The following is a 14,702-nucleotide window of genomic DNA, read 5'->3' on the forward strand; positions in this document are numbered from 1 at the left end:
ACAGAAGCCAGATGGGGTCCCCTCTCCCAATAGTGATTCAGCATACAGAGTAGTAAGCAATAACTATGGTGGTTGTTGGCCTAATGCATGGATTTGTATCTTGGCAGTAATTTTGAGTAACCAGGACCAACAGATCTGTAGCTACTTAGAAGATAAGCTGAATATCTATGCAAAGCTTGGAGACATGAGTGGCTTTGAAGATGTCCATGTAGAACCACACCTGCTGATAAAACCTGACTCCGGAGAAACACCTCAAGTGGCCTCACTCCTGGCAGCTGCTCTCAAGGAAGGTAAGGCTTCATCCATGGGCATCCCACTCTTCCCTATGGGCATGTCCTCTCCTTTGTCGCTTTTCACACTTTCCTACATGTCTCTTGTAAAATCACCACATTCAGTGACTACTGTGCAGTTGGTCACTATTGTACAACAGCTCCTATTAAGCTGTGGCTCAAAGTACCAGTTACGAGAATCCAAACCTGGGGAGCCAGCATCAAAGTGCAAAAAAGATCTCTCTCTCTCTCTCTTCATGACCCTTTCTTAATATGCACCTCTTGAAAGTATGGGAGAAAGACCTGATACACCTCTGGTGTTCTAGACCCAGGCTTTAAAAGATGGTTGGCTAAACTGTGGCCATCCAGATGTTATCACACTACAGTTCCTGACATCCATAACCATTCACCATGCTGGCTTGGACTGATGGGAGTTGTAGTCCAACAACATCTGGAGAGCAGCAGCTGTTTTAGGTAAAAGGTTCGGGAGAACAGCCTTCTTGCTAAATCTGTCACATCATCAAATTTCTACAGTGAGTTTTCTGATTCATTACTAAGTTTGTTCAGATTTTTTTAAAAAACATCATGCTTATAAGTTGCTCATTAGAAAGTCGATACACCAATAAAGGTTAAGGAATGCAATGTAAAAATAACTTTAAATGATTCCAATAGTCACTCATAGTTGTTTCACATGGAGAAGAAGAAATAGTTCATAATTGATATAAGGGAAACATGCATTCACCAGCATTAATTAGGGGGGATACCCTAAATTATTGACTGAAAGCCTAAACTTACTTTCTTTCTACAGCGGAAAACCTCCATGCGGCTGTAAGATTATCACAGATGAATGAAACAGACCTCTCAACAGAAGAGAGTACTGAAGAATCGAGCATGACAGAACGTCTTGGTGAAGCTGAAGACTGCGAATCTTTCACTGATTGTTAGTAAGCACTAATACCTTTTAATTGTCCCAGTGCTAAATTTACCATGCTTATTTATTTAATCCTTTTCAAAATGTAATGCAAAACAGGATCAGCAAAGAAAAGTGCTTCATATTCTGTATACTTACTTGGGGCCAGTTCATCCAGTAAGAGGAATCTCCACATAGGAGTCATTTGTGGAAATACATTTTCAGGACTGTCCTATAAATCACTGGCAAATTTATATTGCTTTTAAAGTATTTTCTCTTGTTCTGTGTTGCAACTTCACTAAATAATCTGATGTGTAGTGTGCGACTTTCTGTTTTGCTTGAGAGACATTACTCATATTAGATATTTAAAACCATCCCTTTAAAATGTGAATGGCATTATATTTTAATACCTTCTATTAACATTTATTTTTTAAAGGACTGATATTCTGATGAATGTTACAGTTTACAGGATGGGGCCAGTTCCGCCAGTTCTATATTGTGGGCTGCAGCTGTCCTAGTAATGTCTGCTAGGCCTCTAAACACTTGATGTGCTAGTCTCCAATTCAAGCACAAGCTGCCACGATTTATAGAGAGTGGTGCTGTAGGAGTCATGAATGTGTTTACAATCCTACATACAAACTGCAAGCACACTTTGGTAAATCAGGTGCACAACCAATATTAGGTACGGATGCCTCAGTAGTCTGCATAGTTCTTTGCTCTGTCCTCCACCCTTGAAAAACAAAAGTAAAATTATGCAAAAACAAACATAAAGATTTGCGTATCTTTTCTTAATTTGCATACTTTTGCACATCACAAAATTACCATATCAGTTTTTTTAAAAAAAAACAGCAACCAAAAATCAAGAGAGCTTGCTCAGTCCTCAGTTGCCTCTATCATAATAATAATAATAATCATCATCATCATCATCATCATCATCATCATCATCAAACTTTTATTTATATCCCGCCCTCCCCGGCCGAATTCGGGCTCAGGGCGGCTAACATCAAGTATATAACATTAGTATAAAATCAAACAATAATGAAATTACCTCCTAAAAACAGGTCAAAATCAAATTAAAGTCTAATTGGATGGCTTTAATAGATCATCTGTCTATCTATTATCTAATTTGGTTTTAAAATGTAAAATACTATTGATTTTTGAAGATTGTGCACTGAGACAAATAAAAAGCTGAAAATGCAGGTATCACAACTGGGATATTAGAACTTAAGGAAATGAATTGGAGAAGTGGAACAAAAAAGGAGAAAAAGGAGGAAGAACTAGGAATAATTTGGGAGGGGAAGAACTAGGAATAATTTATGTTGAATGGTTACATGTGTTATACACTTAATTTTGTACATCTGACTCCTGTCTTTTCCTGATGGTTTAATCGTTAGATACAGAATTGAAGAAGGATAGAGAGCCTTGTGATTCAGATATCAATGATGCAAACAGCTTCACAGAAGCTCACATGCTGGATCAGGTAGGCTACTTGGTGAACATTCTGTCAGAGCCATGCACACGGTGTTTCTGTTCAGGAATATCAAGGCGCCAAATCTGATACACGCAGTGCCCAGTCCTTTCCCCCTGGTTATCACCTTCTACCCTAGAGGTGGCGAAGCATTTTCGGGCCAGTGGCCACACTCCCTCCCCTTCAGGCAAATTCCAGGGGTCACATGCCAGCGGCGTGCGGAGCCAGAGGCAAAAGTGGGAAGAGCAATACGTGTTTGCACATGAGGCTATTCTTTTCCATATTCGCCCATTCCTTTCCATGCTCTGTCAAGGCAGCCAAGAAGCCTTGTGACAATTCCAGGTTAGTTCAGCCAGGCAAATATATGCACGGAGGGTGTGAAACAGGGCTGATGGGGGCGGCGGCAGGAGGCAGCTTGGGAAGCTTGTGACCTGGGGGAATCCTAAGGGCCAGATAGAGCAGCCTGGAGGGCCTGAGTCCCCCCCATACTATACCCCTATTGCCACCTTCTCCCATAGCTGTCAACTTTCGATTTGAAAATAAGGGATCAGCAACCTCACCTGTCCTGGGGACAGTCTACGGGATATCTAACAATCCGGGATAGCAGCAGGAAGCAGCAGGAAACGGCACTGGAATAAGGGAATTTCCCACAAAAAAGGGAAGGTTGACAGCTATGCCTTCTCCAGACCCCCTACTTCACCTTGCCACAGCACTTTCATCGCCTGAGCAATTTAAATAAGCAACCACCTTAAACAATCCTTAAATCCACTTACTTCTTTCGTACCAAGAATGCATGATTAATTTTGTAGCACACCATTTCTAGCACACTCCATTGCTTAAAAAAAAACCACCCCACAACCCCCTGACATTTGCAAAATGCAAGTATTTAGACATTGTAAGAGACTTACCAGAAGGTGGCAGTCTAGGTCTACTACAAAAAAAAAGCTAACCTCATTGTATGTTTGTAGGAAGGAGGCAAGCATTTTGCTGCTTCTGCGCAAACTGAGGTGAGTTGCTTCCATTACAAAATCTACTAGTATTGTTTGCCTTGGAACTTACTGTATGTTGTAAACAACAACGACAAGCATTTCTTTTCTTTCTTTAGATTGTACAGACTATCCAGAATTTAACCCGCCTCTTGTACAGCATCCAGGTATTGACAAAATTGTGTGTTTGTTGCCCACAACTGCTATCTTTTTTTTGAGAATTAGAATGAAACAAATATTTTGGCAGAAATCTGTCTGTTTATAGCATCACCTTCACTGGTCCTGGAAAGTATGGGCCTGATCCCATCCTCGCTGTGCAGGGCCCAGCAAATGGAGGTACAGAGCTGTACAATGGCTCCTTGCTAGTTGCAGCAGGCAGGGGGAAAAGTAGCTCATGCATGGGCTACTGCCGGATGTCCTGCTGGCCAGAGCAGAGGGCATCCCATTGCCATTCCGTTTCTCCCCTTGCTTCTGCTTTGGTCTTGCTGTTGGAAGTGGTGTGACCAGATGCAAGAGGACACCTGTATCTTTTAAGAGTTGTGCAGAAAAGAGAATTGCAGCAGGAGCAGTTTGCAAAGTGAGCTGCACTTGCTGAAATCCCCTCTTCTACACAGCTATTAAAGGTGCAAGAGGCCTCAGGGCCGGCCGAACTGTGAGGCAAATTGGGATGATTTTCCGGACCCAGAGATGCTTCACGTCGGCAACAGCCTTCTCTGCCACCCATGCAAGGTTTCTACTGGGCTATCCTCCACTTTGCCTCCACCCTTCTAGAAGAAAAATGTCAAGTTATTTTCGTTTCATTTCAACTTGGGTACTAATTTAAAGTTACTTGTATGCCTCCTTCTGGCAACTCCTGCAGCTGAGCTAGAGCCAAACATATTGTTCTGCTTTCTTGTGGACCACTGAGAGGGGAGTCTTTGTCATCTGGGCAGTCCAGGGCCTCCATACACACTATACAAGCTTGCACCCCAGGGAGCTCACGTTGGTGCTGTCAATGCAGCAGTTTGACTTCAGCTCCTGGAGGCGCACTCCATTGTCCCTCAAGACAGACAGATGCCAGCCAACTGAAGTCACCACTTCCACCACACTTCTCAGTGTCTGTCTTTACTCTTACATAAATCCGCGTCTAACACAGGAGTGGCTGGTGAACAGGGGGAACCACAGCACACCTGTACACTACCAGAAGCAGCATCGCTGCCATGTATGGGGTGTGTGTGCAAGGTGATGGGGAGGTTGGTGCTATGTGTGCACACTGGCAGAAGCCTAGTTTGGCCCTGTGGATGTGCCTGCACAGTGCTGACCTCCCTGCCACCTCACCTCACCTCACCTCACCTTCCCTCTCCTCTCCAGTTAAGCAGCCGTGACACCACAGCTGGGAGGCCAGGCACATGGAAGTTCCCCTGCCTTCCTCCCACACCTGAGCTAGCAGGACATATATCCATGTGATAGTTATGTCATTGTCCCGGCTCCCCTTGGAAGAGGCACACATACTCAGAGGCTGATTCTTTCTCCAAGCTTTAATGTTCAAATTAGTACAATACATTTGCAAATCAAAGGCATAGCAGGCAATAAACATCTCTATACACAACGACATAGCAGGTGAGATGGCTTCTCAGGTGAAGACGCTGATCCGACAACGATATGCCCGGTGTAACCCTGTTGTAAAGGAACGAGGCGGGCACAATTTAGCCAGAAAGCAGCTCTGTTTCTTAGCGAGCAACCTGCCTCGCTTGAAATCTGGACCATCTGTTCACACCTCTTGATGTCTGGGGGATGCAGGTGATGGGAGAGGTGTCCCTGCCTCCTGAGAGGTGGAGGGGTCAAGCACAACATCCTTCTTTGGACAGACGGGGATAGACTCTGCGTCTGACTCCAAAGGTGGGGAAGGTGGAGCAGGAGGCACAGTGGGAGCTTCAGAGCCAGACCCTAACAGCTGCGCAGAGGGATGTAGGGCCTCGGCGACTAATGGAGTGTAAGAACAGGTTGAGGGAAATTCACCCCCATTTGTATCCTCCCCAGAATTGACAGTATCAAGTGCCCCTGGATCAGGCAGTGACCTCCCAAGCCCTCTGGAGTCTTTCCTAGGGTCCCCCCCCAGCTGGGGTCAACCCATGACATTGATTGCACCTGTCCACTGGGAGTAAGGTTTTAAATGATGTCCCTTCCATTTGCACCTTGAAGTCTAATGGAAACTGATGCTATGTTTGTCTTTTGGGGAAAAGGCAGCCGTAACCATCCAGGACAGCCACATTGAGCTCCATAAGCTGCTCCTGCAGGAACACGAAAGGTCCAGCTGGAGTCCCAGCTTCCGTAGCACCTCCCTCCCGGAGCAAGAAAAGCACCGGAACTTCAAGCCCAAAGAGGAACTCGCGAATATCCAGAAGCTGCAGCACCAGTTCCAGCAAGAGCAGCAGCGCTGGCACCGCGAGTGTGAGCAGCGGCAGCAAGAACACGAGGCGAGAGAGACCTGCTTGCTGGAGAAGGAGAAAGAGTGCCTGAACCGAGAGGAGCTGCTTTGCAAGAACCAGGGAGAGCTGGACGTTCAGCTGCAGGATTACCAGCAGAACCTGGAGAGGCTCAGGGAGAGCCAGAGGATGGTGGCGAAGGAGAGGGACACAGTCAGGCTGCAGCAGAAGATCTTGCGCCACTGGAAGCACAGCCGCCAGAGCAGCCTGCCTGCAGTGATCTCCCCAGGGAACAATGAGGTATGCAGCATCTTCTCCAGAAGAACATTACTTGGGCTATCTAGCACTTTTTCTACTTGCACATTAGCTTAGGGATCATCACCAAAGCCCTTTGAGGGAGGACAGTTTCATTGCCCCTGCGTTGCAGAGGGGACGCTGAGGCTGAGAGAGAGCCATGTGCCTCTGAAGCAACCTAGCGAGTTCATGGCTGAGGTGAGGTGTGAACAGGGACTTCTCCTCTCTCAGCTCATTCTCTCCTCTACTGCATTTGCCCCACTTACTGTATCTTGTTTAGGGCAGCCTTGGCCAACCCGGTGTCCTCCTGATATTTTTGGACCCAAATGCAGGCTGAGGCTGATGGATATTGTTGTCCAAAACATCTGGGGGGCGCCAGGATGGTGAAGGCTAGTTTATGTTGTGAACCGCCCTGTGAAATTTAGTAAATAAATAAAAGAGTGAAACAGGAAATCACAAAAGGATATTGGGGAAGTACTAATGGTTGAGATGACTGATTCGAGGCCAAGGCTGTTTTTGCAGTATCCCTACATCTATGCAAGTATGAGTAGTACCACTCTGATAGGCCTCACTGTTTAGAGAAGAGAGGGTGATGGGGAGTGTGGTGATCACACAGGGTCCCCGGACGTTTCACCGTCTATTGATCCCTGTGCCACCACTTTATTTCTCGCTGCCACCACCCAGGCCCTAATTGGTACCATACTGAGTCCAGTCAGGGTTAAATTGGAACATAAACTTCTGTTAATTTATTGCAGTTTAACAAGCGTGTGGTTTCATAAACTGTATCGGTCAATTACAATCATGGGGTGCCTATCCAGACCTATAACTTCTGCTACCTGCTCTCACTCACTAAACCACCTCTCAGATATTTACTTGTCTTCCTAGCCCCTAACTGTTCCTGACTCAGCTTATTTCGCTACACTAACTCAACCTACCCACAGACTCTATCCCAATTCACTTCCACTCCAACCAACCACCCAACTCCCAACGAACTCCCCCCTTCGCCTCTCCCAGAGCTGGTTTTATAGTCCCTCTGACTCCACCCCCTGGGTTCTGATTGGGTAACCTGTTTAACTATTTCACCTCCAGCACTCTCATATGTTAACGTCACAGGGAGCAGCCAGAGAACAATCCTAACACGTCAATGCAGAAGGAGGATCCCATGGACATATGTTATATTTTCTCTTGCATCATGTAAACTTTGCTTCTCTTTATTCTCTTCCTGGAAGCAGATGGATGACTGGTTTTTCTTCCGAACCTTTGCTCTTGGGGGAAGCCGGTTGATGATACCAAGGTGTGAAAAAGGGATGTATTGTCAGAGGATAGGATAGAGCTTTGAGTTGCTTAGATTTCCCTTTTTATTTTCTTTGCACAGATCATGGGGCACAACCAGTCGGACTGTTTTTGTGGTGAGAATTCAGTCTTCCTAAATGAAGCCATAGTACAGATGTCATTAAACCGCCTCAACAGATCGAACTCATCTCTAGTTTATCAGGACAGTATGCGCGGCGTGAACCTGCCAAATTCAGATTTAACAAGGACTCCTGAAAACCAGGTCAAGCTCAACATGGACATTTCTTCCCAGCAAGCATTCATGGGTGATCCCTCAAAATCCAGTAGACTCTGCCATCATACTCTCTCCTTCAGCGCAGGTCACACGGATGCTTGTAACAATTGTAAGTGATCATTTAATTTGCTATATCTGGTGAGTGACATTAGACAAAAAGCCGTATTCCAAATGTTCTGTGGTCTTGCGCAGACTGGAAAATCCCGAGACTCCCTACTTAACCTACTTACGTCGAGCTTCTGCCTATTATGGCTGCTGAGAGAAGCATGAACTCAGGACTCCTTTCACCCAAAGTGAGAGATATACTAAGGACCAGCACTTGAAGGTCCTTGTAGGGCAATGCTTGGCCCCTGGATTCAGAGGGTGGGTGTAGCAATGTAATTTAATAGCAGGCTGCTTTGAGGTGTGAGGTTGTAGCTGTGTGTAGGACAGTGTTTCACATGAACTTCAAACTCCCATCAAATTTAAGAAGTATCTGGTTGCTGTTAAAAGGGAGAAAACTGTTCGATATGCATAAGAAGAATTCGGATTGTGACTGTGGAGTGCTTAAAGAAAAGTAAATTAGTTGTTGACTTCATGGCAAATTGTTGTTTTTGGTACAGAAACTTTACGAAGGGCCTTGGGGCAAGTTTCTACAACTGCAAAGTGGAATACTAGATATTACACGCTTTGCTGAAAAGGCATGTCAGTCAACTTAAGAGCAGGACAGAAAATGAGTGAAAGGAGATTACATTCATGCTAGGCTAATCATTGTCTTCTCTTGTGCAGATAAATTAACAACCAATTTGGATAATTAGAAGAAGGAAGGAAACGAAAGCTTATATCAATGTGGCTTGAAAACAGAATAAGTTCTATTCAATTGACATGTCTGGCTGGATGCTCAGTGCAGTAACCAGATATTTAGCCAAGACATGGGCAGAAAATGATTCACATGCATAGTTAAAAACATAATGGAAATTGGTACTTTCAGATTGCCAAATGAACAACTTTAACATTTATCGGTATTCAGCATCTTGCTATGGTGTTTGAACTGAAAGCTTAAGAGAGAGAGTTTATTGTGAAGTATGGGTTTTAGAAATGCTTTATGGAAATATTTAAGTAATATAAATTAGATTTTCAGAATTACATAAACACAGTGTTGCAATGCCTAAGGAATTCTCCATGTGTTGGTCGTGCAGCTTTCTGAAGCTGAGTTGAGGTCTGCAGTGCTGAAAGGGGATGGAAGCTATTTAAATAGGGCTACCCTTAACAGGGGGATGTGGGTGGCGCTGTGGGTTAAACCACAGAGCCTAGGACTTGCTGATCAGAAGGGTGGTGGTTGGAATCCCCGCGATGGGATGAGTTCCCATTGCTTGGTCCCTGCTCCTGCCAACCTAGCAGTTCGAAAGCACGTCAAAGTGCAAGTAGATAAATAGGTACTGCGGGAAGGTAAACGGCGTTTCCGTGTGCTGCTCTGGTTCGCCAGAAGCGGCTTAGTCATGCTGGCCACGTGACCCAGAAGCTGTACACCGGCTCCCTCGGCCAATAAAGTGAGATGAGCGCTGCAACCCCAGAGTCGGCCACGACTGGACCTAATGGTCAGGGGTCCCTTTACTTTACCTTTACCCTTAACAGAATAATTCATACAGAATTCATACATTTTGTTTTGTAAAACTGAATAAGGCAATTTAGGCTGAAAGAGAGCTCTCTCCCCATGTAGGCATCTTTTCAAAGAGGGCATCTAATTCCTTGTAGTAAAGGTAAAGGTAAAGGTACCCCTGCCCGTACGGGCCAGTCTTGCCAGACTCTGGGGTTGTGCGCCCATCTCACTCAAGAGGCCAGGGGCCAGCGCTGTCCGAAGACACTTCCGGGTCACGTGGCCAGTGTGACATCGCTGCTCTGGCGAGCCAGAGCTGCACACGGAAACGCCATTTACCTTCCCACTAGAAAGCGGTCCCTATTTATCTACTTGCACCCGAGGGTGCTTTCGAACTGCTAGGTTGGCAGGCGCTGGGACCGAGCAACGGGAGCGCACCCCGCCGCGGGGATTCGAACCGCCGACCTTTCGATCGGCAAGTCCTAGGCGCTGAGGCTTTTACCCACAGCACCACCCGCGTCCCTAATTCCTTGTAGACTTTCTTTAAAAAAAAATAAAATGTATGCTACTAAATCCATGTATAGCAGCGTATCCCGTGTATCCCAGTATCCCGTGACATGCTCTTTCATTTCTGGGATTGTGCAATGTGTCCTCTGCTGCATTTTTCCTGTTTCTTCCAGTGCTGTTGCCCTAGAACAACAAGAAATGGGGGAAAGGATTCTGGGATGCACTTTCAAACCAGGGAAATGGACTTGCAAGACAAGGTTGTGCCAGTCCCAGCCCAGAAACTTTGCAAGTCATGGGATGGTGGTTATGCCAGCAGTTCTGTGGTTGAGGTGGCATGTAGCTGCTGTGGCAAAGCAAAACTGTACAAGTCAGTTGTGTATTGCTGCACAGCTAATGTTAACATGATCCCACCTTTTCTAGCCAATGTGGTGCAGCTTAAAGTAGCTTTCCTCAACCCACGTACTCTCCAGATATTTTGGACTACATTAACCCAGACCATTTGCCATGCTTTCTGGGGCTTATGCATATTTTAGTCCAAAACATCTAGAGTTGTACCCAACAAAGTTGTCCCCATTAGCACCAGGATATCTGCCTACACAATGGAGCATCCTCTCGTCTCCTTGCACCCCGTAATCTGTTCTGGGGGGTACCCAGAGCCGATTGGGGAATATATGAAGACAGCAGGCAGAAGGTCCCATTGCACAGGCAGAATTCCTTGCACTGACAGGACAACATTGTTTTATGCAGCCCCTGGCAGTATGTCTTTCTGTCTATGCATTTAATTGAACAGTACAAAATTTTGCAGGCAAACGTGCTGTCTAAGGAGCAGTTGTTCATGCTGCCCATACACAGATAGAGCACTCTGGAAGTATCTCTGTATTATTTATTGGTGATGGTAAATCTGAGACACGTCTCAGACCTCAGAATACAATGTTTCATGTTCAGCTGTAATAAAGCATCAATCGCAGGATTTTTAGTGGAAACGAATTGGGGGAAACATTTCTTGGGGAATAACATCCCTGTTTGTTTAAGACAGATGGCAATTTGAATTAAGTCATATGTCATTTCAGTCCCAATGTGCAGAAACATTATAGTCACATGCACTGGGAATATTTCAACCAGCAAAACTATTTCTATAGGGTGTTAATTTGTAGTGGATCCTGCTTTTTATGCTAACCCTCACTGAAAATCCTTCCTTTAGTCATTCAGGTTAGCCTCAGTGGATGAAGCAATATTATGCAGCTTTTATCATTATGGTACTGAACGACATGTTAGCTGCATAGACTTGGCTTATGTAAATAGAGGATTTCCTGTGCAATTTTAACCTTCCATTTTCTAAAGACTTTTAAAACATTATTTTTTTAAAAAAAAAGAACTAAGAAAGAAAGTTAAACTAGTATCTTGTTTCTCTTGGAGGGAAAGGGGCTGAATGATCATATTGTGGTTTTTGAAATGCTTTCTGGCCTCTTTACCATAGCAGCCCATTAGGTGTTTGCAAAATGTATGACTTATTGATGTGGTATGAACTATTAACTTTAAAAAAAAAAACAGCACAATGAGACAAAGCTGCCTCAAGTGCATTTGCAACAGCAGTTTCAATGATGTCAGTATTTCAGAGGGAATCATTAATTGCCCTTTAGGCCAAAGAAACAAAGGTAACCCTATATTTTAATGTATTACAACCATGTACATTTGTTAAGATCGCATATAGAAGAGCCATGTGGGCGCGCATAGAAATTATTCATTTCCCCTCAGATTTTCTTACATTGCAGATTTTAGTCTACATATTTTAAAAACCACCCAGAAAAATAAGAATCATGTGAACTTAACTTATCCCTTCCTTTCACACTTCTGGGTTTTATTAAATTACGGGTGAATCGATTGGCATGCTTGATATATCTGGTTGTATTATAACCTTCAACAAAAATAACACAACCAAGATGAAGGATTTTATTCTGTGATCATTTCAGAACTGTTCTTTGTCACAGAACTAATAAAACTAGGCTGTGGCATGATCTACTTAATCAGCTGTGTTTTGTGGAAGGCTCACAGCACAGGAAAGAGGCATGCATAGTTCTAGAGAATTTACTAAAGAATTCCTAGGTTAACTTTCTGTCTATGTTTTCCAGTTCACAATACACAGCAAATTCTCTAATCTTGATGACTAATTCCTGAGCATGTACCTTGGTTTACGAGTTTAATATGTCCCGGAAGTCTGTTCTTAACCAAAGGGTTCTTATACAGTGGTGCCTCGCAAGACGAAATTAATTCGTTCCGCAAGTCTCTTCGTCTTGCGAGTTTTTCGTCTTGCGATGCACGGTTTTCCATAGGAATGCATTGAAAATCAATTAATGCGTTCCTATGGAAACCGCCTTCCCCCGACCTCTTCTGGCGGGCGGCATTTTAAAATCGCCCGGGACAGCGGAGGACTTCTCCGCTGTCCGGGGCGATTTAAAAGCCCCTGGGAAGGCAGGCAGGGGGGACAAAGGCTTTCCCGCCCCGCCGCCGGGCTTCGGGACATCGTTCTGAAGCCGGGCGGCGGGGGGAGGCTTTCCCGCCCGGCCGCCCGGCTTCGGAACATCGTTCCGATGCCGGGCGGCGGGGGGAGGCGTTCCTGCCCCACCGCCCGGCATCGGAATGATGCCCCGAAGCCGGGCGGCTGGGGGAGGCGTTCCTGCCCCACCGCCCGGCATCGGAACGATGCCCCGAAGCCGGGCGGCTGGGGGAGGCGTTCCTGCCCCGAAGCCGGGCGGCGGGGGGAGGCTTTCCCGCCTGGCCGCCCGGCTTCGGGACATCGTTCCGATGCCGGGCGGCGGGGGGAGGCGTTCCTGCCCCGCCGCCCGGCATCGGGACGATGCCCCGAAGCCGGGCAGCGGGGGGAGGCTTCAAAAGCCGTCCGGGGGCTTTTAAATCGCCCCGGACAGTCCCGGGGCGAATTAAAAGCCCCCGGTTAGGCAGGCAGCCTTCAAAAGCCTGCCTTCAAAAGCCGTCCGGGATAGCGGGAAGCGCTTCCCTGCTATCCCGGACCGCTTTTAAAATGCTGGCAGTGGGGAGCAAATCCTTTCGCCCCCGCCGGCCTTCCTGGACCTCTTCTGAAGTCCGGAGGGGGGGAAAAGGCTTTGCTCCCCACCGCCAGCATTTAAAAAAAGGTCCCCGAGATTTCCCTATGGGCTTTCGTCTTGCGATGCAAGCCCATAGGGAAAATCGTCTAGCGAAGCGTCGCAAAAACCGAAAAACCCTTTCGTCTTGCGGGTTTTTCGTCTTGCGAGGCATTCGTCTTGCGGGGCACCACTGTACCAAGGTGCACTTTCCCATAGAAAGTAATGCAAAATAGATTAATCCATTCCAGACTTTTAAAAAGAACCCCTAAAATAGCAATTTAACATGAATTTTACTATCTAACGAGACCATTGATCCATAAAATGAAAGCAATAATCAATATACTGTACTATAAAATAAATAAAACAGTATTGTAGATGATAAAAATGAAAATTAATTTTTTTTCTTACCTGCACTGATGATAGTCATTGTTTGGATGGGGTGCTTTTATCCATTTCCGCAGTCACACAATCAATAAATCAATAGCTGAATTGGGATCCACACAGATTCCTCCCCCAATGTGGAAAATGCTCCTTAGAGCTGTGCCTCCCGCAGCAGCATGGGGGGAGGAGTTGTGCACCCGCAAACCAGCTGGCTTGTGGGTACGCAGCTTCCCTCCCGCAGCAGCTGTGGGAAACGCCGTGATGACCCCCTTCTCTGCTGCCGGACAATGAAAGTGTGGCGCTCAAAACAGACGTGCACCCCAGAAATGAACAGAGTACATTCGGATTCAAAAAACGTTCGCTAACCAGAACACCTTCCTCCAGTTTTGAAGTGTTCATGTTCTAAATAGTTCGTGAACTAGGTTGTTTGTAGACCGAGGTACCACTGTAGATACATCAGGGTAGATATGAAAGTTCTTTGGCGTTGCATCTGTGTGGTAGACCATCACTTAAATTTCCAAACGCGTATGTGCAAAATAGCCCTTTTTGGACAGTGCCATAGGTAAAGCTGTACTTTTTTTGTAATATGAAAGTTACATAACTCAAGGGTGTGATTACCATTATTTATTCGGTTTTTAAGGTTAAACCTGCAGCACTCTTTTGAAAATTACGGACAGACAATCCCCAGTGTCCTGTGTTGCTGGGCAATTGCTCCACTTATTTCATATTTCCTGAGTCCCTTATACAAAGTGTTATGAAGTGTCGGTTGGCACTGAGGTCTCTAGTCGATTGCTAAATAATGAATACCTTCTGAGCCTACAGAATATGCCTGCTAGGTTTCATTGATAATGCCAGTGAAAGTTATTGCAGTTTACCAAAGTGACTCTGAATATTCCCAGTGCTGGGATTTCAATTGCTGTTTTTCTTGTGTGTAAACTCAAAATAGAAATTGAGTGGTATTCGTATGTAGGTGGTTGGCTCTGGGCCCTAGATGACCAATTGCCTGAGAACCTCTATTACGTAACTGTTGAAAACAACGGGGGAATATTGAGCGATTTTTTTTTTGGCCATGTCTTCAATAAAATTTGATAAGGACTCAGTTTGCCGGTTGGCCTGTTCTAGATCTTTCTGGATCTGCTTTAACCACCCGATTGCCATTTTGTCTTTCAGTTAATTGTTTTAAACATAAAAAGCTTCACGATCAGTGAAAATAAGACTCATCTTATGGGAAAGCTAGA

At 45.4% G+C, this 14,702-nt stretch overlaps 1 protein-coding gene across 5 annotated transcripts in view; it reads left to right on the forward strand.

Moving 5' to 3' along the window:
• ARHGEF28 (Rho guanine nucleotide exchange factor 28) overlaps positions 1-14,702 on the forward strand; it is a 140,050-nt gene that overhangs the window by 106,098 nt on the left and 19,250 nt on the right. For all 5 annotated transcript variants that reach the window (XM_081929334.1, XM_081929333.1, XM_081929331.1 and 2 more), the window contains 7 exons: positions 108-290; positions 1,078-1,209; positions 2,574-2,659; positions 3,616-3,654; positions 3,753-3,800; positions 5,856-6,338; positions 7,708-8,008. In XM_081929334.1, the coding sequence (XP_081785460.1) occupies positions 108-290; positions 1,078-1,209; positions 2,574-2,659; positions 3,616-3,654; positions 3,753-3,800; positions 5,856-6,338; positions 7,708-8,008 (1,272 nt within the window). The remainder of the gene's footprint in view (positions 1-107; positions 291-1,077; positions 1,210-2,573; positions 2,660-3,615; positions 3,655-3,752; positions 3,801-5,855; positions 6,339-7,707; positions 8,009-14,702) is intronic.

The sequence above is a fragment of the Podarcis melisellensis genome (genome assembly GCF_964234715.1).
Source record: "Podarcis melisellensis genome assembly, chromosome: 11".
In the NCBI taxonomy this organism is placed as follows: domain Eukaryota; kingdom Metazoa; phylum Chordata; class Lepidosauria; order Squamata; family Lacertidae; genus Podarcis; species Podarcis melisellensis.